This window comes from Camelus ferus, chromosome 25 (assembly GCF_009834535.1).
Source record: "Camelus ferus isolate YT-003-E chromosome 25, BCGSAC_Cfer_1.0, whole genome shotgun sequence".
NCBI classification, from domain to species: Eukaryota; Metazoa; Chordata; class Mammalia; order Artiodactyla; family Camelidae; genus Camelus; species Camelus ferus.
In genome coordinates this window covers 13,190,215-13,213,765 of record NC_045720.1, presented here as the reverse complement: position 1 = coordinate 13,213,765, position 23,551 = coordinate 13,190,215, and the positions used below count along the sequence as shown (strand labels likewise).

Sequence of the window (23,551 nt, the reverse complement as noted above, 5' to 3'; positions counted from 1 at the left end):
CAGCCATCCTTTTCTAAACAGAGATTGCCCGGTGGAATGGGGCTAGAAGATTGCCTTAACCCAAGTCAATATCCTCAAGATATTTTGCTGAGGCCATCTGCAAAAGTGAACTCTAGCAGAAAGCAAGGGTGACTGGGAACTTACGTGGGGCAGAGTATATGTTTTCTATAAGGCCTGGGGACCATCTTGGCTATTGTGTAGGAGGTAGTGGAAGGGGGGAAAATTCAGGTATCAGTCAAACCCTTATTTTTTCTCCATCTTCTCTTAATCTTGGCTTTTCGCTTACGGTAGTTTCTTGCTGGATTATTAGTTATCTATTGCTGTATAACAGACTACCTCAAAATTTAGCAGCTTTAAACAATAAACATTTGTTTTCTCTGTGGCTGAGGAATTTAGGACTATCTCAGCTTGGTGGTTCTGGCTCAGAATCTCTCATGAGGTTCTAATTAACATGTTGGTAACGGCTGGAGTCATCTGAAGGCTTGACTGGAGCTGTAGGATCGACTTCCAAGATGGTGCACTCACATGGTTGTTGGCAGGAGGCCTCAGTTCTTCACTCCATGGGCCCTTCCATGGGCTGCTTGAGTGTCCTCATGGAAGCTGGCTGGCTTCCCCCAGAGTGGGTGATCCAGGAGAGAGCAGGGTAGAAACTGCAATGTCTTGTATGACCAAATCCATGGAAGTCACACACTGACTTTTATGCCATATTCGAATTACTGGAAATGAGCCACAAGTCCAGCCCACAATGAAAAGGAGGGGAATTAGGCATCACCTTTTGATGGGGGGCTTTTCCAAGAATTTGTGGATGTATTTTGAAACTACCTCACTGGGTTTCTACCTTCCCCAGAGCCTCAACAGCTCAGAGCTCACCCTTACCAACTTGGAGATATCCTTTCTTGCAGCATTTTCTTCTCCCTCTCCCCCTCCCCGCCTCCCCCTCCTCCCCCCACCTCCTTCTTTTTTAAAGCTCTCCAGGGTCCTCCAGCTCTAACCTCCCTTACTGCAGCCAGGCTCTCATTACATATCTGAACACAGGAGATCCCGTGATGTCAGCTTTTAAAACTCAGCCTCGTCGCCACCATCAAAGCTTATCTGCCTAATGTCAAACTCTGTGTTCATTTTTAAATCCTCAACATTGGTGAGAATAAAAATAGAATCTTAACTCCATGAAGTTTATGGAATAGAAGGGGAGATAAGACATACAAAGTTAAGTGTACAGCAAGTTGAAAGTGATAAATACAAAAAGTAGGTACAGATAAAGTGCTGTGATTTCCTGGAGCGAGTGCAGTGGAATGATTAAGATGTTGGCCTCCCAAGTAAGACAGCTGGGTTGAAGATGTGACAGTGTGGTGCAGTGGTTACTGCCCAGCCTCTGGACAAATATTCCCTCTCTTTGAATCTTTGGGCAAGTGACTTAAGCTCCGCATGTCTATTTCCAAACATAACCTTTACTTCCCAGGCTCATAGTAAGGATTTAATGAATTAACACAGCAAAGTGCTTATTAGAACAGAGTCCAGCACATAGTAAGCACTCAATAAATATTAGTCGTGTCCAGTAACTTTGGACAGGTACCAATCTTTCATGGAACTGCAGTGTCTTTGTCTTTAAATGGGTGTAGTAAAAAGATCTTTCTCCAAGGGTAGCTAGGAGAATTGCATGAGATAACGTAGGTTAAATTCTTAATGCCACATCCAACACATAATAAGAGTTCTGTAAACATTACTGTCATCATTTTCCTAGCTCAGGGAGTCAAGGGATGCTTCCAGAAGAAGAGCCATTTGGGCTGGACCTTGAAGGATGGGTGGGAATAAGACACGAATTATAATCTGTTGAAATACTTACCATGACTACCACTTGTGGCATTGATATGAGTAGGCTTGACACTAGGTGTTCCGCATGGATGACCTCATTTCCACCCCCTCCATGTAGGTGCTATTACAGACAAGGAGAATGACGCCCAGCTAGTGGACGTGGCTTGTCCAAAGCCAGCAGCTAGGAGTTAGCAGCGTTGGGATTTGAAGAACGTGGTGTCCTCCTTCCAGGCTGAGTGGCCTCCATTGCCTCCAGGTCTCTGAGTAGTTTTTCACCTCCTCCCAGAGGGTAAACTTGGCCCCAGGAAGGCGTGATAAGAGGCTGGCTTGGAGCCAGGGGACATACTGGCAGCAAGTGGGAGCAGTGTGTGCTCTGTGACTAAGCCAGCACTGTGCCCCCACCCTGTCCCACGTTGTCTGGTCAATAGAAACTTCCTGCTGATGCCGACAGCACAGGAGGCTCCTGAGTGAAGGACGGGTCACTTTTTGGAGACCCGCTGGCTTCCGAGGGACAGAGTTCAGGGCTCTTGATTGAAGGGGGGACTATTAACTTCAGAAGCCACAATGGCTCCGTTTCCTTAGATGAACCTAACTGCTTTTTCTGCTCAGTTGAATAAATCCAAGGGTAAGACTAGAAAGCAGACACTGTGTGACTCTGGCTCATTTCGCCTCTTTGCTCACAAATGTGGTGCCGTGTCACATCATGTCCTGGCTGTACAGGCTCCTTGAACCATCAGCCTCTTAGAAAGATACATGCACCAGGCTTACCTTTAAAATAAAAGGAGATTTGATTGTAAGGTAGAAGCTCAGAAGGTTGAGACCACATCATTTTAGATCGATGGCTGAATTCCCATTTGCAATTTGTAGGTTCTAGTTCCTGCCGGTCTGTTTAGAGGAGAAACGATGTGTCATTTCAGGCTGACATTGAGACTCAGGTTTCCATAAATTACCCTGGACCAGGTTGGCATCACTAGTTCAGCTTCCTACTGATAAAAAATGGAAGCTAGGCAGATCAAATATATATTTTTCTTTCTATAGATTGTACCAGAAAAATATGAGGAATTTTTACTTTTTGGAGCATTTTTTGAAGCTACCATGATTGACCGGAGAATTGGAGATAAACCCATTAGCTTTGAAGTTTCTATTGGTAAGTACAGACAAGCGCAGTGCCTGGCTCATGGCATGGACTTTGTATCTATTTCTTAAATAAATGAATTAGTCTTACATGCAGATGGTAACACTCTGCTGGAGGGTTGCATCTCCAGAAGAAATGATATTCATTCATTCCTTGTCCACTCTAGTGTCAGTATGTAAGGGATAGATTTATTTTCATACTTAACAAAAGAATTAAGAAGTATAGTTAGGATTCACACAGACTTGGATTACTAATCCTGGTTCCATTATCCTAGGCTGACTTAATTGCTCTGGGTCTCAGTTTCTTCATATGTAAAATGGAAATAATGATAACCCCTCACAGAGCTGTTGCAAGTGTTTGACGAGTTAATGCACGCAACGTGCCGTGCATATGGTAGGTGCTGTTATGATAACTCCTAGCAATTTTCCTAGACTGGTATACATCTGGGAAAACCATTCCAAAAAGCAGTGTTCCTCCAGAGAAGGTCTTGACTTACATGTGGAAAGCTCTCCATCAGTGGAGCAGAAGGAAATGGAGATGGAATCCGGTTAATTTGTAACTTAAGTAGTTTTTACAAAAAGAACCTAAGATGGATGTAGATGATGGCTTAGTATCATTGTTAATCTTATTTCTTTGGTCTGACCATCACTCTACCTTTGTACTCAGAGCTTATTTCCCTGCCCTGGGAAGATGTGCTCTTGGGTCCCTCCTCAAGCAGCACGATTCTGCCTGTTGACTCCTGGCCCTTTTCATCTTGCTCCTGCCTCTACAGGTAATTTTGGGAACTTGATTGATGGAGGGTCGCATCATGGGAGTAGGAAGAAGTCAGCTGACCTAGCTGAAGAAGATGTCCTTCCGCTGCTGCATGAAGAAGGGGGTGCAGCCCACGAGGTGGCCATACCCATGGTCTCCACCACCCACCCAGAGAAGCCACTCGTGACGGAAGGGAACAGGTAGGCGACACAGCCGGCCAGAGTAGCCAAGGTTTCTGCAGTGGAAGCTTGACCAGTTTCTGGGACTGTTTGATTCAGTTCTACCCAAAAACTAGAAACATTTTTTAACCTAGCTGTGGGAGCAAGGTGCACACAGGGGCAATCTGGTAAGCACCACTCTCCTGAATTCTCAGTAACATGTTGACAGCTTCCAAGTGACACCTCCAGGTAATTCATTAAGTGCAGAGCAGTGGTGATGGTTATTATGATCATGCAGCTCCCTTTATTCAGTAACTTTGGAGCATAACAAGGTAAGAAGGTCAGAATTTAAAACTTCAATCCCAACTCTATTAACAGTTATTGTATTCACCTGAATAGAATGTAAATTCAACTTGGTGGAATGATTAAACACATCATTTCTAATCTTATTTTTGCCACCGTCAAACTCAAGAATTCAAAAAACAATTATCAGCCACCAGAAAAGATGATTTCAGAAAACAACTGGGGCACCTCCCTGCACCCTCACTGATCTTTAATCCATGTAAAATTTTCAACATGCAAAGAGAAGTAAAATTCTGGAACTCTGTCTTAAGAAAGTAATGTCAAGCACCAACCATGTGGTTTATGAGAAGGGAAAGCCACACGGAGTGAGAGTCTTCTGTGTCCTGAGCTTTATGCTATGAGTCAAAAGTACGATCTCACTGGATTCTCATAAGAGAACATTGCTGTCCCCAGTTACACGTGAGGGGATTGGATCCACATCACTAGTTCTCTTCAGTCTTTGCTTTTCTTGATCTGGCCACTTTCTCTGGGCACAAACCCATGGCTTACTAATCACTGTTAGGATAATAAGGACTTTCACAACTATTTCCCCAGGCAGCTCTTTCCTGAGCAGCAGCTCCATACATCTCCACTTGGGTGTCCCCAAATTATTCACCAGACTCATTTTCTTCACAGACAATTTTGTTCCTCTCCCATCTCATAGACTGGTCCTCCCATTCTGTGTCCTTCACGTCACAAATCAGAAAGTTGTCAACTGTTCTCTTTTCCTTTCCATCACATTCAATCACTGATGAAGTCTGGTACGTTGTGTTCACTATTGCTATTTCTTTCATCTGGCCGATTGACATCTTTGGCCCAAGTTATTTTAAACACCTCTTGCCTGGCTTGGATCTGCTTCAAGAAATTCACACTGTATCTGAACTGGTTACTCTCCTGATTGACATTATCCATTGGCTGCCTGTGGCTTTCAGGATTAATTTCAGAGGCCACAGCTTGTTGATTCAACCTCCGTCTACTTTTCTACCGTAATCTCTGGTCGTTTTCCAAATGGACCCTGTTGCTTGCTGCTTCTGGCCTTTGCTCTTCCTTCTCCCTCCGCAGAACTGCTAGCTCCCATTACCTTTCAAGACTGAGTTCAAGTTACCTTCTCTGAACCCCAAGTCTGATTTCTGAACTCACCTGCATCGAACACTAATCACACTGCATTAAGTTGTTTTTGCACTTTTCCGTCTCCTTACTAGACTGTGAGCACTGTGAGGGCAAAGGACCCTACCTTATTCACCTTTATATCTGCTCATCTCTGTGCTGGCACATAGTAGATGCTCATAACAGTTTCTGAATGAGGTGAGGCATTGCTGTAACTGGGTTGGGCACAGGGTACCATGGAGAAGGCATGGGAGGAGGTGAAGAGTTAAGAAAGGTCACAGAAAAGATGACATTCTAAAGGACGAGAATGAGCATAAGGGATGGAAAGCGCGACTGTTTGGGACAAAGTAGGAAAGAGTAAGTGAAAATAATCACTGCCTGTCCTCTCATTTTTGAGTATGCCCTACATTTTCTGTCTTCTCTCTCCCATGGACCACCTTCTTTGGGGACTTCTTTCTGGCTCCCTGGCACCCATGCTTGGTCAGTGGTCTTCCTTCCACACAAACTGAAAAGGACCCCAAACTTCCCAGTCCTTTAATGGCTTCTCTGTCCATTCTCAAAACTGAGGACATCAATGGGTGGATCCTCTAACAGGATCTGCAGCTCCGGGAGGTTTTTCTGAGACTACTCAGTGGCACTCTGTGTCCTTTCCCTGGGACCAGACTGTATGAACATCCCCCACCTTGTTGGGCCAGCCCATTTTTGACTCTTGGTGGGGCTGTCAGGGGATGGTGTATGGGAAGGGTTTGGTAGGAGATGAGAGATCTTAAGGAATCCTTGGATAGACCTCATGTCAGTACCAACAGGCTGGCTCAAAGAGACCAAAATAATTCATACTGGTGTTTTGAGAACTTTCTATGTATTTCTGCTGCTATACTGAGGCTCTGCCCACATAGTGGCAAGCCAGGGTGGCAGCAGCTGTATTGGAAGGTTTTATAATAGAGCCCTGTACACATGTGTGCACACACACACGCAGATGCACACAGTGTCCACACACATGTGTATGTGCGCACACACACGTACACACACACACACTCAATTTGTCTGTTTCCTCCACTGAAATATCACCCTGTAAGGGGTGGTTTAACATGACCCTTAAAGCATCACCTTGTGTTTGTTCTGGGTTTTCCCCCTTTTACAAGGCCCGTGCATTCACATATGATTTACGTATTGGGCTGGAACTCAAGGATGAGGCTGGAGCACAACACACCCAAAGTTGGGTTATCATTTGATTCTCAGGGTTCCAGGCTGACCTTTGCCCAAAGTCACAAGGTTGGTCGTGCATCAGGGCAGCCATTCAAACTGGCAGGCTTCTCTTTCCACTGGCAACATGGTGCCCTCCCATCTGCTGTCTTCCACCTGCACTGTCATTTGCCTGAGAAACCACAGCATCCCGGACCAAGCAGACGCAGTAAGACCTGGGGACCTTGGGAACCAAAGAGACAGAGGCCTTGAACATCATTAGCACAAATAATCCAAACCAAAGAAACCTTGGAGCAAAGTAAAACATGGAGTGGGAATTTATTTAGTTGCAGGATTATCATTTTAAAAAAGATAAAGGAAAGAGCAGTTTCTAACTTTCTTTATATTTTATTTTCATTGTGTTCTCCTGCTGTAATAATAACCTCAGTTTCTGCTAAGAATTTATTTGGCTTCTCTTCTGAAAATGGACACCTGCTGGTTTATTTTCTGCAGAACAAACCATGGGGCACCTTTGCTAATTTTATGGCCTCTAGAAGAAATTTGGGTTGGAATGCTAAAAAAGAACAGCTGTGTACTCTTTCAGGCTGAAGTTCTCAGTAGCTTTTTGAAGCGGAAATAAAGCCCTCTCTCTCCCCTCACCCCCCCAACCTCTGTAAGCGTGTGACTCCAAACACTGTCCACGTTTATCAGGGCCTGCCGGTCCCTACCACGCCCACGCCAAGAAAGGTGCTCTGGCCTGCCTTCCATGTGTCTCTTCACACAGACCCAGGTGTTTGTGGGAAAATTGTAAGGGGCTGGGGGCAAACCTAGTTAAGAATATAGGTGTCACTAGGCAGGGACCGCCAACTTTTTCCTGCACCTCTCCCACCTTACTCCTGCCACACCCATCCCTTTCCTCCTTGGAAACCAAATTCTACCAAGTAGGTCCTTCTATTCTGTCTTCAGTCTCATCCTATTAACTGTCTTTTTTGCATCATCATTTAAGCATACCCAGCTGTTACTCTCAAACGTTCTCTTTGGCTCCACGTCTCTCCTTCCAGCTACTTTGCCATCCCTTAGTCCCTACCTTAGTAGCACCAAAGCTGGGCAACAATAAATATTGGATGGATGGATGGATGGATGGATGGATGGATGGGTGGATGTCAAGTGTGGCATGCTGAAGTTTAATCTGAAGTACATGCCTTCATCTTCATTAATATTATCACCCTCTCACATTTCTCAAAAATTTTAGTTTACAAAATACATTCACATCTGTTACCTCAGTTGACCCTTCCATAGAGCCCAATATATAGACATTAAAGGGAAAAAAATGTTAGGCTTTCTCCTTTCTTTCAATTGGAAAGAGAATTCTCCTTGAAGAAGGCTTCCCTGAAAAATCCTGCCCTCTGGTGATCATTTCTAAGCTCTGCCCTGGGTCAGACGGTGGTAGATGTTACTGCCTCTGCGTTGCAGCCATGTCACTGTTCACTGCTTGCTGCTCATGGGTCCCCAAGTAAAGGTTAAGGGCAGAATTAACAGTTGGATCATTTTATCACCACCCTTCCCCCGACACACTCAGAACACAGGAAACGTGAACGTATGACGTGAGTTGCCTGAAAAACACTGATTGCCAACTAACTTCCGGACCCAATGTGTTTTCACAGGAATTATAACTATTTGCCATTTGAGGCCAAGAAGCCCTGTGTCTACTTCATCAGTTCTTGGGGGGACCAGACATTTAGGCTGTACTGGTCCAACATGCTGGAAAAAATGGCGGACCTCCTGGTAGGTGACTCTGACGGGTGATGGATTCGAGTATTGGGAATCTGGAGGCAAAAGGGATTTTTTTTTATCCACCCAGTAGAGGGTCTTGACCTCAGTTTAAATACAAATGAATTGAGGCTGCTGCATATGGAGGACACAAGGCTCCCACCATGTGGACCCAGGGAAATGAGAATACATTTTGCAAAATCCCTAGACTTTAAATCAAACTATCCAAATTCAAATCCCCACTCTGCTTCTAACTGCCATGGGACCTAGGGCCAGGCCATTTTCCTAGTCTCCCAAGGGTAGGGGATTGACAGCATTATCACAAAATTGACAGATCTTGGCTTCAGCTAATATAAAATCCTAAGTCCTTAACATGGTGGACAATCCCCTCTAAGTTCAAGCCCTGCCATCTCTCCAGTCCTATCTCTCATGAGCTCTTCCTCCCTTCTTTATTCCAAGCACACTGGTCTCCTTCCCAGTTTCTCAGAGAAACTGAGTTCCTTTCTGCCTTGTAGCCACTTCCACACTGTTCCCTCTGTCTGGGCTGCTCTTCCCTTCAAGCTTTTCCGGTGTAACCCACTCAGCCTCCATGGCTCAGTTTCAGGCACTTCCTCAGAGATGCCTTCTGACTCCCTCCCTCTTACCCTCTCCCATCATACCCTGTCCCTTTCCTTCAGAATTATTTGAAGAATTGAACGTCTGAAAGTATTTCAAATAGCGCCAGGATGCAAGAAATGCTAGGTTGTCCCAGCCAACCCCCAGGGAGGAAGGAAAACCTGAGAACTCTGCTTCTTTGGTGTCTGGCTCCTTCCCTTTGTGATTCCTTTCTTTTGCTCTCACATTTCTCCTTCCACCGCACACATCTCATGGGCAGTGTCCCCTGCCTGCTCTGTCCCACTGTGCCTCACCGGGGACCCTTGTCTGAGCCCTCTCATTCCATGAAAACCCACATTAAGGAAAGCACGGATTTCTCTGTCCCACCTGCTTTCTAGTCCTGTCTCTAATTGTGCAAAACAAGGTATGGCCTCTGGCCGGGAGGATTCCAGGCATCATGATGGTAGAGTCTGGAAGTGGTCATGAGGCCTGGTTTGGTGTCAGGCTATGTGGAGGCCATAGACTTGCTTTGTATGGCCAGTCCTCCTTCTCCTTCTGACAAAATAGTTTATTTCAAAAAGGCTTTGAAAGCAAATCAGAATTTTTTCCCCTAGAGGCCATGGTAGCCTTGAGCACTTGTTTCTAATTCCTTTCTCAGTGCCAAGGTCCCTGTCGTGCTTGGCATATCCTGGCTAGCTGATTGAAGGTTTACTGCATGCCACGCACTGTTTGAAGAAGCTCACACCTCCCCGGGGGCTGTGGATGGGTACCATGGTTATCCAGTTTTATAGACGAGGAAACTGGGCAGAGGGACTTAGGCCACCGGATACAGCCTGGATTTGAACACAGGCAGTCTGCCTCCCAAGTCTAAATCATTAACCACCGCACGGTGCTGCCTATACTTACAGTGACGAGGGAAACCTATACCCACCACTCACCCCTCCATCTCTGTGGTTTGCTTTCAGGAAGAAGGTATAGAAGAAGTGAAAGAACTGATTAAGATTTCAGAGGAAACACCAGAAGAGAAGATGAAGGTGGTGCTCAGTGACTTTATCAGCCGAAGCAGGTACTGGAGAGGCAGCTGGCGTCCGGGGAGCTGAGCTTATATGGAATCAGCTCTTAATCACTGTAGAAAAGAGTTGATTTTACATGTGTTCAGATGGGCATTTTATAGTGTTCTATCCATCTGTATTTTGTTCAGTAATTTAGCTGGCATTGTGGGCTCACTACTGCTTCCTGAGACTTAAACAACTAAAACATAAAGCAAAGGGGGGAAAAAGGAAAAGAGAAGAGAAGAAAGACTTACTGAAGAGGCTCTTTATGAAACAAGAATGTTAGTAGTGTTAATGCAAAGCATGGTTCTTTGCATTTGGTAGATGCTCAACAACTATTTGGCAATTAGATGGATAAGTTAACTCCAATGCTATGTAATAGAATTTTTATATAACATATTAATAAGCACCAATTAATGACTCTTGTTCCAGGAGGTAGACAACACAGTAAAAGATTTTTATAAAATAGAGTGTATTAGTTACCTATTACCGAGTAACAAATAACCCTCAAATTTAGTGGCTTACACAATATTTATTACTTCACAGTTTCTTGGGTCATGAGTCCAGGTGTGGCTTAGCTGGGTCCTTTGCTCAGAGCCTCTCTCAGACTGCAATCAAGGCATCGACCAAGGCTACAGTTATCTCAGGGCTCGACTGGGAAGGATTCGCTTCCAAGATCACTCGTGGTCATTTGCAGAATTCAGTTCTTCATGAGATGTTGGTTTCAGGACTTCAGGTCCTTGCTAGTTGTTGTTTGGAGATCATCCCCAGTTCCTTGCCATGCGGGCCTCTCCGAGCTGCCTCTCACAGCATGGCAGCTGACTTCAGCAGAGGGAGGAGGAGAGGAAAGTCAGAGAGGACATGCCAGGAAGATGTCTGGAAGTCACGGTCTCTTAGAACCTAATCTTGGAAGTGACAGCCCATCTGTCTTGATGCGTTCTGTTAGAAGCGAGTCACTAGGACCTGTACACATTAAAAGGGAGGGAATTACACAGTTGTAGGAAGAGCAGGAGGCAGGGATCTTTGGGGCCGTCTTAGAGGCTGCCTCCCCTATAAGGAAGCAATTTGGACTAAGTCTTGAAATTAATTAGGTCAAGACTTGAGCGAAAATGAGGATTTGTCAATAGAATTAATGGAAAAGGAGTGACGATTCATTTGATGGAAAGGAAAAAACGAATAGACAAAGGGTAGCTAAATTCTGATATTCTTCTTTATACATTAAAAAAAGAAAGCAAAGCAGTAAATATGTAGTTTTTTTCTTTCTATCTTTATTTCTTTCCTGTTTTTTATTATAGAAGCAATAAATATCAGTGCTACTTTTGCTGTGAGCTCAGTGCCACCTGCAATTTCCTTGAAGCATCTTTAAAAAGCTCTATGATCTCGTATTTTTAGAAATTGTGGGCAAATTAATAACTCAATATTTTTTCTATATTAGGAGGTGACTTGGGGTGATAATCATTCCCCTTTTTCTTCAAGATTAAAACCAACTGAAAAAATATTTGTGAGGGTCAGACAGAGATCAGGTGTTCATTTTATATTTGGTAAACCGGGATTTGCGAGAGCAGTTTGAACCTGAGGTCAAGGAGACTTTGTGGTCCCCACACTTGTTTGAGGCTGAGCAGCTGGACTTCGGGGCTTCCCCCGCGAAGGGACAGACCACTGCCACGTGCAGGTGGGAGTCTGCATGCTGTCAGCAGCAGGCTGGGTCTGAGAGACGAAGAATGAACAGAACCATGTGCCATGGTTATTTACCTCGATTCTGAGGAGGAAATAAGTTATCTCTCCCCCTGTAAGGAAGGGAGGGGGGTTAGAAGTCAGAAGGATCCACCGTGTTTCCTAGGGCTGGTCCATCCTGGGTGTGGAATGGATTCCTTCTGCCTCTGGGAAAGGCAGATGTGTGGCCACAAGACTCCCTCCTCAAGGATTAAAATTATCCTCATATAATCCTTTTAATTCTTTTAAAAATTAAAGGAACATGCAATGACTAGTATGCCCAAAGACAATTTCTAGCAAAGCTTCCAATTGCCAGTAGGCAGAGCTCTGGTGGGGGGCCCCTTGCTGGGACATGCGACATCTTAGACTCTCTTTTTGTTCCTTTGTCATTGACTCTTTTCATCACAGAAGTAGTCCCTGCTCATCTTACAACAACCACAGGAACACAAATGCAAAGTATTTTCCGCTCTCTCCTATCCCACTCTCCAGAGAGAAGGGTTGGGTCTGCCCTCCTGGACTTTTCCCCTGTGTGTTCGTAGACACACACATTCATACAAACACTCTTATTTCTTCACATTGGTTGCACAAGTGCTCAGCAGTTTCACTGTCACTCAACAATACATCGCCGGCATCTTTCTCCAGTAGCACTTAATAGTCACCCCTAATGTTCAGTCACACGGTGTGTATCACATAGGATTTAACTAGTCCCTGACATTTAAGTTGTCCCTATTTATTTTGCTGCTGTGAGCAGTGCTACAATAAACATTCCTGTGTAAACGTCTTTTTGCAAAAATTTTCAGTTACTTTTGATGGATAGAATTGTAGTGTCATTTTTGAGTCGAATTACATAGACATTTAAATGTTGGCAGGTGCTGTCAAATAACCTCAAACATTATACAAACGAATGCTCCCCTATAATAATAGAGGAGAGTGACTATTTCCCCCTTGAATATTATCCAGTTTTTAGTAAATGAAAATGATATTGATTTTAATTTGCATGAAAGTTATTGCTGATGAGGGCAATCTCTTCTCTCCCCAAGTTTTAGGGCCATTTCTGTTTCTTCTTCAGTTGCATTCATAACTTTGACCATTTTCCTGTTGAACCCATTATAAAATGTTACTACTCAGTGCTTTGTACGATTTTAAAAATATAAAGACATAGCCCAGTTCTAAGTCTAAAATATTTGCTTTATATACAACTTTTCAGGAAGCTTTTGGTGTGTATTGAGTTGATAAGCTAAAGGAAACTGCATTAGCTTGTGTTTGCTGTTATGAACTTGGCCAGTAAGCGCAGTAGGTAAGCACTGAAAGAAAGTGGAGAAACAAACGTCCCCAAAACCAGTGTGGGGTCTGGGCATCGCTTCCCATTCCCTTTCGTCTCCTAGAAAAATCTCGTGCATCGTCACTTAGTCCTCAGTGACAAACCTTGCTTCTGCGGCTTCATCAACTTTCCCTTTGCGTTGCAGAAAGTGCAGTTGCAAATCGCTGGATTGATAGAAACGAATTTTCAATGAGTCGGTTTCAAACTTTTTATTCTTCTCTTCTAGTGCCTTTATCTCTGAAGCAGAAAAGAAGCCCAAGATGTTGAACCAAACCAATTTAGATAAGAAACGATTTACGCTCTGTTGGCAGGAGCTGGTATGTGAAAAATCTATTTCTAGTTTGAACAGAACTGAGACATGTGCTTTAGAAATAAACCTCATGAAGGAAGCATAGGTCACAGACCACATGAGGATAAGGTTCTAAAGGTTATACACCCGCGTGATGTGGCTGAATGAGTGGGAAGGGAATAAACAGGTGGGTGGGTTGGAATGGAACCAGCATTCGTTGACTGTTTACAAGAATGAGCTAGGAGCCTACCAGTCCTGCATCTTATTCTGCTGGATTTCCCCCTGGTTCATTTCCTTGACATTTGTATTTCGTCAAAGGCCATGGAATGGTCACAGGTGAGGCACTTGACCTTCTGCCTCCCAGGCTGAGAGACAAAAAGAAATAACTAAACTTCCTCTCCTTGGTTTCCTCCCATTATGAGTGTGTGAGAAGTTGTGAGGGCTCCCTGAGGACAGAGCCAGGGCTGATGCCTCTCTGTGCCCTGGACGCCCTGCCCAGTGCTGGGCGCTTCAGAGATGCTCGGTCCCTATTGAATGAGTGACGACTGGGAGATGCCAGACCAGGTCAGACCCTGATTGCCTCTCCTGAAGCTTCCGTGCCAGCATGGCCCCAAGGGACATCTTGTACCAGGCCATGATGAAATTACTCACTGTTTGACTGGCCAGGGACATTTTTAAAGATGTGACTGGGGCACAGAGAGATTAAATGATTTTTTGAAAAGTCGCAGCTAGTTCATCATAGTCTGGAGGCTAAACCCTGAGTCTCTAAACACCTGGCTCATCCTTCTTTGCAGAACAATAAATGAAGGTCTGTGTCTTCCTCTCCTGCAAGGGAGGCAGACTCCCATCAGGTGTAAGATCTTTCTGCTTTGTTTCTTCCTTAGCACCTCTGACTGCCCTCCCCTGTCTCTGCAATATCCACCCTCTACATGTTGCTCCCGTTCTGTGTCCGACAGCCCTTGGCCTGAACAAGCCCAAGATTTCAGTATCTTTGTAGCGGCCCAGCTGTCACTTCCTGTCCAGGCCTGGATTTCCAGCCCCCGAGTGGATGCGTCAGCTGCCTGTCTCATAGCACGTCCGACTCAGCATATCCCACTCAACCCATCATCTTCCGACCTAGAGCTTGTTCTCCATCCTGTATCGGTACCACCAACCTCACTTGTTGCTCTAGTCAGAAGCCTAAAAATCAATTTGCAATCCTTACCTGTCACCCTAAACAGTCAGTTTGACCCCAGGCCAGGTTGATTCCCAGGACCCCAAAGACTCTGGCGTTTTGTCCATTTCTTCATCCCCAGAATCACTGCCTCAGCTGAGTTCCTTAGTCTTGCTGGCCAAAGCCATTGCACCTTCAGCCCACCTTCATAGCACAGCCAGAATGGTCTCTAGAACACAGACCTGCTTTGTTCTCTCTTGATTAAAAAAGTCACGGGAGTCTCTCAATCATTCATCAGATAAAGTCCGAACTCCTTCTGCACTATATCCAGGGCTGTTCACCATCTGGCTCCAGCCTAGCCTCCCCGCCTTCTCTCCCCTTCCCCCTTCCCACGTAACTAGGCACCAACGATTTTGAACCCTCACTGATTATGTGCCTTCATATGTAATTGTTCCCTCTGGACTGTCCTTTTTCTTCTTATCACCTGCTGAATTGAATTCTTTTTTTTTAAGACTCAGCTCAAATGTCGTATCATCCATAAAGCCTGGCTTTGACCTCTCTGGTTCCAGGATGTTTGAAAAACTTTAGTAATTTGCATATATTGCTTTCACCTCACCAGCTGTCACAATCTCGGGGGAAGGAAGCACGTGTCCTCCCCTGTCCTAGGCCTGGGCTCCTGGGACAGTGCCACATGTTCTGTTCCTCCAATCACCATGCACAGAGGGCTTCCTGTCGGCCAGGCCCTGAGCCCCGTGCTGGGAACACAGGGCTGTGAGTACTTGGTGCTTGTCCTTGAGGAATTTATTGATTGACTGGTTTATTCATTCCCCAAAGATTTCTTTAGCACCTGCTACGTGCCAGGAGCTCTACCAGGCACTGAGAAGTCAGGGTAAGAACAAGACCGAGGAGGCCCCTGACCTTGCAGAGTTAACATTTGAGTGGAAAAGGCAGAAGACAGACAGATAACAAAAGACGAATAAAAATGATTTCAGTTTATGATTATGAAGGGCATTTTAAGAGGCCATGGTGATTTGGAGAATGTGGGAGAACGTATTATAGTGGTGACATTGAAGTGAAAAGAGGAGGAGAGACCAGCCATGCAGAGTCTAGGAAGAATGTCTGAGCAAAAGGAAAGCTTAAGTGTTCCAGCCTTGAGGAGGGACCAAGCTGGGCACATTCAGAACCTCCTGAGGACCAGGGTGCCTGGGGCTTAGTGAGCAGAGTCCTCTACGATGAAGCAGGGAGTAGGCAGGACCCACTCACGCAGAGCCTAAGAAATCGCTGTAAAGTGTTTGGGGTTTTTCCCTAAACACATAAATGGGAGCTGAAGGAATGAATCAAGATAAACATTTTTGGATGGTCTGACCACTCCCTGGGGCATTTCTCCAGCGATGCCAGCTTGTCCTGGAAGCATCCACTGTGCCTCCAGAAAGAGGTGGTGAGAGCAGGGATGAAGGACATGGCCTCTGGACTCAGCTCTGACCCTCAGTAGTTGCGTGACTCTATTTCCTCAGCTGTAAAATGGGAATGACAGTCCCTACCCACTAAGGTCGCTTTGGAGTACTGGAGATTCATGCAGCAGTTAGAACGTTGCCCTGCGCAGAGTAAGAGCTCAGTATATTTTAGCTGCTCTTATTATTATTGTTGTTGTTGTTGTTGTTGTTGTGTTAGTATCAGAAAGCCTAGATGCAGGTCTTGACTAACAGAGCTGCAGGACCCTGACAAAGCTCTGGCTTCTCCAGGCCTCAGCTTCTCATCTGTCAAATGAATGTGAGGTAATGTCACCGTCTCCATAGTCCTACAAGATTTCTATTAAATGGGCAGTGTGCACAGTAGCCAAGCCAGAAACAGCCCTCGTGAGAGGCTCCACGTGGAGCTTACGGGCGCCTTCAGGACTCTCCAGCAACCAGACTGCGCTGGTTGTCCAGATTTCTAGAAAGATCTACACTGACTTCTGTTTTGTTTTAGGAGGCGATAGCCAAGAAGGCCAAGGGGCTCCTCCAGCAGCAGAATAAAAAGTTCTCTCTTGATGAAATGATCCAGGAAGCCCAAAACTTTGTGGAAAAAATCCGCTTTCTAGTGGATGAGGTAATCAACTCTAAAGGCAAACTTCATTTGGAAGATTAGACCAAATGTGTTCCCAGTGGGGTTTGAATGTCTGAAAAGGATGAGCGATGGAACATTTTCTCTTAAGCCTGGCTGAGCTGAGCAGGCACTGTTCGTTTGAGGGATGAGACAGGAGGTTTTAAAATTAAGCTAAATATGTACAACTTTATCTTTTTTTTTTTTTTAACGAAGCCTGAGTTTCTGATTCAGCAGGAATCAAAAGCATGCTCCTTAATAGGCTCAAGGAAAGTCAAAATAAGCATGGGAAGTTTGATAGGTTTTTAACCATAAGAAAATTGAAATGCATGTCATGAGAAATTAAAACAGCTTCTGTTTTTTAAGTTAGTTGTAAACAGTATCTTCTGGTGGCTACTAGGATGATCTAAACAAACAAACAAAAAAAGCCCTCATATTTGCTTCTGTCAAATAGCAGGGTTTTATGGAGGAAGGTTTTAGGGAGAGGTGCAGATTTATTGTTCTGTTGCTCTGGAAAGTTGTTTTTCTTGTTGCAAATCAATCATTCCCTGGACACATAACAAGTCATGAGGCAGGTGTCACTTTGGAATGCAGGAATTTTAATAAGCATCCGGAAGGTTCAAACCAGGTCTGTGACTGACTGACCCTCCATAGGGATGTCTCTGTTTCCACATCAAGAGAGGGAAGCCTTCTTAGGGTGCCATTGCACTGGAGGGTTAGGGGGTTCAAAAGAGCATCTGCTCCCAGTCTGAGGATGTCAAAGCTGAGCTGATGACAATGTACCTTCCTTTCGTTTTGCTGGCTCTGTTGGCTCGGAAACGTGCATCTCAGACACTCTTCAGCGTAATGAGCCTCTTGGCAGGCAATTCTGCGATTCCTATCTTGATTAGTTCAACTTTAAAGTCTAATTTTCTGTGCAGTTTAGTACAGTTTCTCCTGAATGACCACCTCAAGTGGAGCTACAATACCTAGCAATCATATTTTAGATATGAAGTCTCTTGTAAAATTGTTTTTCCTTCTTTAAGAGCAAATGGAAAGACATTCAAAGACATTCATGGATTTTTGTCTTTGTTTTTTTTCATATTCTGGAAATGTTACCTGGCTCTTAGGAGGTCCAGTGCTTGAAGCCAAATCATTTTTACAAGATTTCAAAGAAAAAAAAATGGAAAAAGAAAAAGAAAAAATTCATGGGAAGGTATAGAAATGTTTTTTCAGCAGAGGGAGAAAATTAGGCCACCAAGATGCCAAATCATAGGTCTGACTTGCATGTTGTCAAAGCATGGTGAGCAGTTTGGCTTCTGGGGTTTACATGATCTAAGACTTTCTCAAAGACGCCACACTTAAGTTGCTCGATTGCATAGGTGTTTAAGTACCTAAGTGGTTCATGTCACAGAACTTGTGTTTTGCAGAAGGGGGGCTGTTTTGGATAGGAGAACCCTGGAAGTGCATGTGTTAACACCACCTATCAAATCCATTCCCCTCTGCTCCCACAGCCCCAGCACACCATCCCCGACGTCTTCATCTGGATGATCAGCAACAACAAGAAGGTGGCCTATGCCCGCATCGCCTCCAGGGACCTGCTCTTCTCTCCCATCAGGGAGCAGATGGGTAAACACTGCGGGAAGATCAAAACTCATTTCCTCAAAGTAAGTCTGCACTATTTTTGACTCAAAGATGGGAAATCTCTGTGTTTTCCTGGGTGGCTCAGCATTCCTAGTGTGTGTCCAGATCCCTGAGTCGACCCCAAGACTTTCAAAGGTCTGAGGACAACGGGGACATCTTGCCTCTTCTTGATTCAAGATGTGTTTAGTAGACCATCCTGGGGCTGAATATTTTCCAGTTTTCCAATTACTATGTCAACAGACACATATAAGATTTTTTTTTAAATCTAGTGAATATATCCCAAGGTTACTTCAATTTTTACTTTGGTTGCTAGGATGAATGAACTTTTTTCTATTCATTTCCTCTCTCCCTTTCTCTTGTGTAATTTATCCATCGCATCACTTCATAAGAGTTCATCTATATTTAAAAAATAGATTTCAAAGAAAATTACAAGGAGAGAGGCTTGTATTTCATAGAATTGCTAGCTCAGGATTCCTGATGGCTCTACACTGTAAAAAAAAAAAAAAATACGAAAGTTTTTCCATCTTGGTTCCCTACACCCTTCATGGAGACAAGATTATAATATAGGCACAATCACAATCTCTGGAGGAATTCAGTCTCTAAATCAAGATCTGAGCCTTTCTTGGAGACCTGGGTATTTTACCTTTACTACAAAGAAAGTTCTGTCCCAGAAGTAGACATGAGCAAATATGGAGAAAGAGTGGTCCAAAGCCTTGACACTCACCAGTGGCTGATATCAAGAGTGTGTGATTGGACCAATTAACTTTCCCCAGCTCACAGTAGACTGTCCTGCTGATTTGAGTTCTGATTTCTTGCTATAACATAATTATTCTTCTACTGATTTGGAAGGAGGGTGAGAAGGCTCAAAATCATGCCATGTAAAGAATAGCTGAAGAGATAACAATGTTTAACTGAGAAGAGAGATTTGACCACGTGATAGAGATTTTAAGTGTTTGTAGGGCTTCCACATGGATGGGTTGCGTGTGTGTCTGCATGTGTTTCTAGAAGATAGAACCAAGCCCATGATAACCGTTACAGGGACATAGTTCTCTAAATGCAGGTCCACAATGTGTTTTTTGTCCCCTTGATAGAAGTATTGCAGTGGCAGCTAGGTTAGATAGGCTTTAAGTGCATCCAGTGGCTGGAGTTTACTGTAGATGTGATTGTTAAGTGTTGTAGACAGAAGAGGCAGTACAGGGTAATGGTTTCATGCTTGGGTTTGGAAATAAGGTGATTCTGGGCTGGAATTTGTCTTCGTTTACTAGGGTGGTTGTAACAGTGTGCCACTGAGTGGCTTAAACAGCAGAAATGTGTTATCTCCCAGTTCTGCCTGTGTGTGTCTCTTTCCCCTGAGGTCCTTTTCATAAGAATCCTACTCCAGACAGACCTATCCGTTAACTCTATCTGTTAATGATCTGTTTTCAAATAAGGTCATATTCTAAGGTGCTGGGAGTTGGGACTTTGACATATGAATTTGAGGGGAATAACATTTTATCTCTTACTGAATTTCAGGGCTAATATTTATGAGCTTAATGATTTGGGGCAAGTTACTTTACATCTCTGTGTCTCCTATTTTTCATCCTTTAAACGATGATGTTGAAGATGAGGTGATTACCTGTGGGTGAGAGAACACAGGGTGTACATCCCCCAGAGGAGTCACTCAATAAATGTCATTCAAACTAATGGGAGTCCAGCGTCTGGAGGGCATTTCCGGAACTGTGTGTCCCCTTTACATCCAGAGAAGTGTTTGTGGCTCTCTGTTATTTTCTGTCAGGTGTATACAATGATTTCTAAACCCACCCTGTAAAACTGGAACTGAAAAGAGAAAATGTCACCCTAGTTATTTACCACAATTATTTCTTCAACTTTCTCCATCCATGGATGGACCTCCATTCAATTCTGGGGTCGCAAGAAACACTTGTGTTAAAAAAAAAAAAAAAAAACCAGCAAATCCTTTCCAAAGGCCCTGTACTAAAAATACTAGAAAACCAGACTAAAATTACTCCCTCCTAAATATTTTGATGTATTCTGGCATTATTTAAAATTAGAACACAGAATAACTGTCAAAAAAGGAGTGGACATACTGAGAATTCAAACCTTTGCACTGTGGCCTTGGCTTACTTCTTTATTTGGATTTTCCTTTTGCCGTTGGGATTGCTTTGGGTGATAGCTCTGTAAATGTGGAATTCCATAGCCCTGACATGATGAAGTATCTTGATAAGATGATTCAGCAAAATTATTTTTATTCCTATTTTGATCATCACCCCTGCTTTTAACTCCCCCTCCCTCCCTCTCCTTCAATGCCCCTTTCTCTTTACTGAATTGGAAAATCTGAAAAAATCTGCACCAGGGAGACAAAGTGTTCACACACCTGCCACTCACCCTGGTTTCTTAACTGGGAATTAGGATGTGCAGTGAGACAAAGCATAGAATGTAAATCTCTAAGATTTCTAGGCCAGAGCTGCATCAGAGTTTAATCTATGGAACAGTGGTCCTTTGAGTGGCTCCCAAGTTGAATAAACACCCCAAGTTCAAGCTCATTTAAATGTTGCCACTGTAGCCCCCTCTTGGAGTTTCACAATGCCTGCTCACCAGTAGAAAACTCAAGGAAGTCCCACAGTCAGGAATTATCTTTTACTTTTACAATTGTCAACTGAAATACAATCACAAAACCTGATAGTGTGGGTTGAGTCTTACTTGGGGCAAAATGAGGACTATAGGCCAGGAGACAGCATCTCAGATAGTGTTCAGGAACTGCTCCGAAAGGCAGGGGGAAAGCTCAGTATTATATCTGACTTCAGTGAAGTGGGGGTACATGCAGTCAAGTACTTGCTTCTAGTCACGAGGAGCAGATGTCACCATTAATGATTTCAGTGCTTTTCTAGGTATAGGAGACACAAGAATTTGGGCTCATAAAATCTGAAAATATCTAACTATCTGTTATTTTCCTGTTCATCTCCATCCTGAACTCCTTTCAGGGAGTGGTGGAGGTCAGCAGCTGCAGCAGCTCATGATTTAATCCAAGCAGAGTTAGATGGCAAGTGCCAACATGATCCATTCCTTGCCGAAGCAGATGGCAAGTGCCAAATTTTCATTGGCACAATGCATACTGGTCAACCTCATTCATCTGGAATAGCTATCTACAAATTCTAGAAGATACTGTCCCTATGGGGGCCCAGTTGGGGGAATAGTAATCTCAGGGAAACAAAACTGCCCCGTCCGAAGTCACATGACTAAATAGCAGTAAGTCTGGAACAGCAACCCGGATTTCATGGTCCCTGTTCAGTGCTCTTTCTTTCTCTCTCTCTAATTTAAATATATTCATAATGCTACTAAAAATACTGGAACAGAATTTGCTGAGCTCAGCCCAGTCCACCATCCAGAAACACAGATTTCTCCCCTCCATCAGTCTCAGAAAAGAACATTCGTTACTGAAAGGAAACTCTTCCTCTGGGAGGAGTTGGATGCACTTGGAGCCCAGCCAGAGGGTGGCACCCAGTCTTCTCTCTCTTTTCTCCTGGCATCACCTCTCAGGGCTGAGTCCACCCCTTCTCAGCCTCATCTCCACCTCTGTCTCGTCTTCTGCTCCATACCCTTGAGTCCAGTCCCTTCTTCTCCAGCCTCTGGCTTTCCATCCCATGTTCCCTTGGGGGCAGCGGAAAGTGGTCACTGAAGGCACCCTTCTGGGTCCTGCCACCGGGTGGAAGCCTTACAAGGCAAACACATCTTTCAGTCACTAACACTGACTGACCAATTTCAACACCGTTTCCATGAATTATCGTCTTTCTCTCCTTTTCCCGACTGGCTAAGATTTCCCTTCCTTTGAGGCCAGCTGGCATTTCGCCAGGACCCCGGAGGGAGATGTGTGGGGCGTGCAGGAGGCTCAGACTTCAGCATTCCGTCTCATGCGGTTTTTACACATTGGTGATCATAGTTTTTCGATGTAGTTTGCATTCTTCAATTATTTTTCTCTGTTTTTCCCCCCTCCCTGCCTTACCATGCTACTCTCAAAAGGGAAGAAGTTTAATTGGTGGGTTAGGCTTCAGGAGCACATGAGGGAGAATGGAGAGTGGAAAAGAGGGGTCAGCAGGGGAAGACACAGCCCAGGCTGGAAACGCATGTGAAGTTAAACGTGGGATGTTGATTCTGTGAGCATCCAGGAAGGTGCTCAGTGATGCTGCTTGAGTCCCAGCTTGGATTCCAAAACTTGTCTTGCAAGCAATTTCAAGGGGTGTATTTTTTAAAAGATACATAAACTGCAAACTTTCGGAATGCAGCAGTGGTCTTTGAATAACATTTTCACAAGCTGTTAGCTGAGCTTTGGGTTCTAACCATGAATTCACACATATAGCTCGTTTCCATAGCAGTAGAAATGAAGGATGTTTTGTGTTTTTGTTTTCCTGTAAGAAGCAAAGGCTATCAGCCTGGGGCCACGCAGTATAGTAAGTTAAGAGTCTTGCTATTCAAACACTTAAAACTGCGGTTTGTACACCAACAGGGAAAAATGCAGAATTTCAAACCTGACCTCAGACCTACATTTTTTACCAGATGCCCAGGCAATTCACAGGCACTGATCCATGTCAGTGTGTGAGGAGTGCTGGCTTGGAGGCTGGGCTCTGCAGCCAGCTGGAGTAGGGGTGAGACCTGGCTCTACTCCTGCCTCGCTCTGTGATGTTGGACCATTGTCTCAACCTCTCTGAACCTCCTTTTCTTCCTCTTTAAAATACACATAACAAAAGGACTTTCTTTTATAGTCATCATGAAGATGGATGATAACCTATGGCTCGTTAAGAGTTTGCAAGTAACAGGAACTTCTCTGCGTTGGGAGGAACATTAGATCAGGGCCTGGGACAGTGTAAGTGCTCAGCACGTGTAAAATATGATTATTATTAGAAAAACAAATAAATTATTCAACAAATATTTACCGAGTGTTTACTGCCAAGCACTCTTTTAGGCATTGAGGATGTCACTGTGACCGACAGACAAAAATCCTGCCTTTGTGGACTGATGGCCTAGTGCCATATACAGATGGCAGAGAGATTGCTTTAATTAGAATGAAGTAACCTCAGGCTTTCAATAACTATTTATTTGATTGAACAAGTGCTCAATGCATTTTAGCTATTATTATTGTAGAAGCGATGCGTTGAGGATTATTTGTCTTATGATTTTTAAAAGTACCAGTTGCAGGCTGGTTGTCTTTACTAACATCAAAATGACCTTTCTTGTTTTTTATAAGCTGGATCAATAATGGCATCCCACCCTCTAAAGAGTAAAATCTAAACTCTTTCCCATACTGAGCAGGATTCTGCAGCCTCGCCTGTGTCACTCTCTGTTCCAGCTCTTTCTTGGCTGAAAGCGCTGGTAAACACTCACCAAACATCAGCCCATGTCGCCACAGCTCATTCCTGCTCCTTTATCTTTGTTCACCCACTTCCCTCTTCCGGGGATGTCTTCTCTCCTGGTCC

At 44.2% G+C, this 23,551-nt stretch overlaps 1 protein-coding gene across 1 annotated transcript in view; it reads left to right on the top strand.

The window, feature by feature from the left end:
• FER1L6 (fer-1 like family member 6) overlaps nt 1–23,551 on the top strand; it is a 122,025-nt gene that overhangs the window by 44,158 nt on the left and 54,316 nt on the right. The window contains exons 13-19 of the mRNA XM_006179730.3: nt 2,851–2,959; nt 3,720–3,900; nt 8,154–8,274; nt 9,819–9,919; nt 13,166–13,256; nt 16,350–16,469; nt 17,957–18,109. Coding sequence (XP_006179792.2) covers nt 2,851–2,959; nt 3,720–3,900; nt 8,154–8,274; nt 9,819–9,919; nt 13,166–13,256; nt 16,350–16,469; nt 17,957–18,109 — 876 coding nt within the window. The remainder of the gene's footprint in view (nt 1–2,850; nt 2,960–3,719; nt 3,901–8,153; nt 8,275–9,818; nt 9,920–13,165; nt 13,257–16,349; nt 16,470–17,956; nt 18,110–23,551) is intronic.